Raw genomic sequence first — 2556 nt, forward strand, 5'->3', positions numbered from 1 at the left:
GCAGATACTGATCATCCCGAGAAGGTTCCAGCGCACAAAATCATTCTTTCGCTCGATAGTCCAGCATTCGACACAATGTTCTTCGGCTCACTACCAGAACAAGCTGATGTGCCGATTGTCGACGCGCCTGTTGCAGCGTTCAAGGAATTTTTGCAATTTTTTTACTTGAATGAGGTACGTTTATCGTCTTCAAATATTGTTCACGTGACAAATCTTTGCAAGAAATACGAAATGAACGAGTTTTTAAAACCATGCGAAACTGCATTTCAAAAATCATTAACTATGGACGATATGTGCTGGGGCTATGGCATCGCTGAATTGTTGGAACAAGACAATTTACGCAAATTTTGTGCGGAAAAAATAAAGAGAAATGCAGCGATAGTAGTAAAATCGGAAAGTTTTCTAGAATGTGACAGCAAACTCTTAAGCAAGATGTTGGCTCTCGTATCGTCACATTGGAGCACCTTGGAGATAGTGATCGCTTGCATGGAATGGAGTAAAGCCAAATGCAATCACATTAGTTTGGATCTGAGTCCGAAAAATTTAAGAGACCAACTGAAGGATGTATTTTGTCGAATTCCCTTTGACAAACTAACCACGCAACAGATTTCACAACATGTTGCCAAATACAAAGGATTTTTCACAGGAGAAGAACTTGAAACGCTGTTCATTCAAACATCGTTGCCCGAACAATCAAACCCATTTGATTCACAACTGCTTCAAGATAATCTTACAAATCAACAGGCAGGCCAAGTTTTAGTGTGTGACCGACGAAAGGTTCGGAATGAACATTATAATCCATATGAACGGTCAAGCAGTACAACTATTTTTTCTTCAAATGCAACAATTTTGATTTTTAAATTTAGTATATCTAACATAGGCTCCAATTTTGACTATAAAATTTATGAGAGTGTTGACGCCAACTCGTTGGATAAATTGGTCTTGGAAGGATATTCAGAAAAATGTGATATAGTTTTGCCCAAAAATATTGTTATCGATGTTGGAAAATTTTATCTTATAAATGTACGTTGTCATACTACTCATTCATCTCGAGTATATCAAGATACTTGTTCTTTGGTCAATGAAGTGCAAATGGGGCATGGTATTATAATTAAATTTTCCACCCAAATTCCTTCTCTCTTTGGGCCTATTCAAAATGTTCAAGATAAAATGGAGCAACTTTTCTTCTACAAAAACATTTAAATTTCATCTCTTTTCTTAAATTCGATTCATTTTTCTGTGAAATTCTTTAGAAAATGAGAATAGGATAACTTTTAAAAATATATATAACTACATATCTATTGACTAGATCGAGAGGAGAGTAAGTTCATCTGACTTTGTTACGAAAGAGGAGAGTAAGTTTCTTTCGACTCAAAAATGGTTAAAGGCGAGTATGTTCATTTTTGGCGGTTTTCCGCGGTTTCCGCGGAACTGATAAGAGATAACAACTTGGTGTCTTCGGCAAAGTTGTAGCACTTAAGGTCTTCTATAACATTGCTGAAGTCAATTATCTCTTATCTCTTATCAGTTCCGCGAAAAGCGCGAAAAATGATAAGAAAAAAAAAGTTCTATATAAAATTTGCTTTTTTATGTGCGCGATTTGCGCGCAACTGATAAGAGATAAGAGATAGATGTCTTCAGCAATGTTATAGAAGACCTTGAGTACTACAACTTTGCCCAAGACACTATGTTGTTATCTTTTATCAGTTCCGCGGAAACCGTGAAAAACCGCGGAGGCTAGACGGGATGCCAACATACTTCCTTTTAACGCAGATAGAATCAACAGAAATCATACTCTCCTCTTTCAAAATATATTCGAATTTTTTCACATACTCTCCTCTCGATCTAGTCAATAGATATTGCAATATGTTGAAACCAAATATTTTTTTTATACTTTTACTTTTTGATAAACGATAGTTAAAAGCAAACTGCTAAAAATGAGTCTGTTCATTTATTTGCGATTTAAAAAGCGAAATATTCAAATTCATTTGTATTTCAACATATTCATATTTAGGTGTTATTGGTCCTTTAAACTGGTCAGAATATTGATATGAATTCAGAGATATGTTTTTTAAGTATAATATACCAAATAAACGTACTGTATATGAGTCTCACCTGTAATGATGATACATAAAAAATATAGAAAATTGAAGAACAAAATCAATGTTCTAATACATTCACTTTATTCAAGTTTAAACCGTAAGATATCGATAGTAAAACTAAGCTGTTACCAGTAAAAATACTCAATGTTGTTATTCAGTTTCAAAAATGGGTTGACAATTTGTGTCCAATTTTCTTTTTTTTTTATGGGCTTTTGCCCGAATATACTGTAAATTCATCTCATTTACTTTCAAAAGCAACAACAAAGTAATTCATCCTGGTTGGTTCTGAAAAATGTGTTTGAACAGATTTGAATTTAAGCTGCTGCAGAATCAGCTGTGACAACACTCAAATTGCATATGGTAACAGCTTTGAAGCTGTCAAATCTCTTACCGTATATCCAAATGTTATGATTGCAAGTTGTTTATTTTTAACGACATCAGTAACAACAAAGAC

The 2556-nt window shown here is 34.2% G+C and overlaps 1 protein-coding gene across 1 annotated transcript; it reads left to right on the forward strand.

Annotated features, from left to right (window-relative positions):
• Positions 1-75: 75 nt before the first annotated feature.
• LOC129580141 (BTB/POZ domain-containing protein 6-like) lies at positions 76-777 on the forward strand (the record flags this gene model as incomplete). The annotated part of the gene is made up of 1 exon (XM_055470344.1): positions 76-777. A coding segment is annotated over exon 1 (702 nt), but the record flags the coding sequence as incomplete, so codon positions are not given.
• Between the last annotated feature and the right edge of the window lie 1779 nt (positions 778-2556).

This window comes from Sitodiplosis mosellana, unplaced genomic scaffold (assembly GCF_009176505.1).
Source record: "Sitodiplosis mosellana isolate CC-2019 unplaced genomic scaffold, AAFC_SMos_1.0 Smas_scaffold_7111, whole genome shotgun sequence".
In the NCBI taxonomy this organism is placed as follows: Eukaryota; Metazoa; Arthropoda; class Insecta; order Diptera; family Cecidomyiidae; genus Sitodiplosis; species Sitodiplosis mosellana.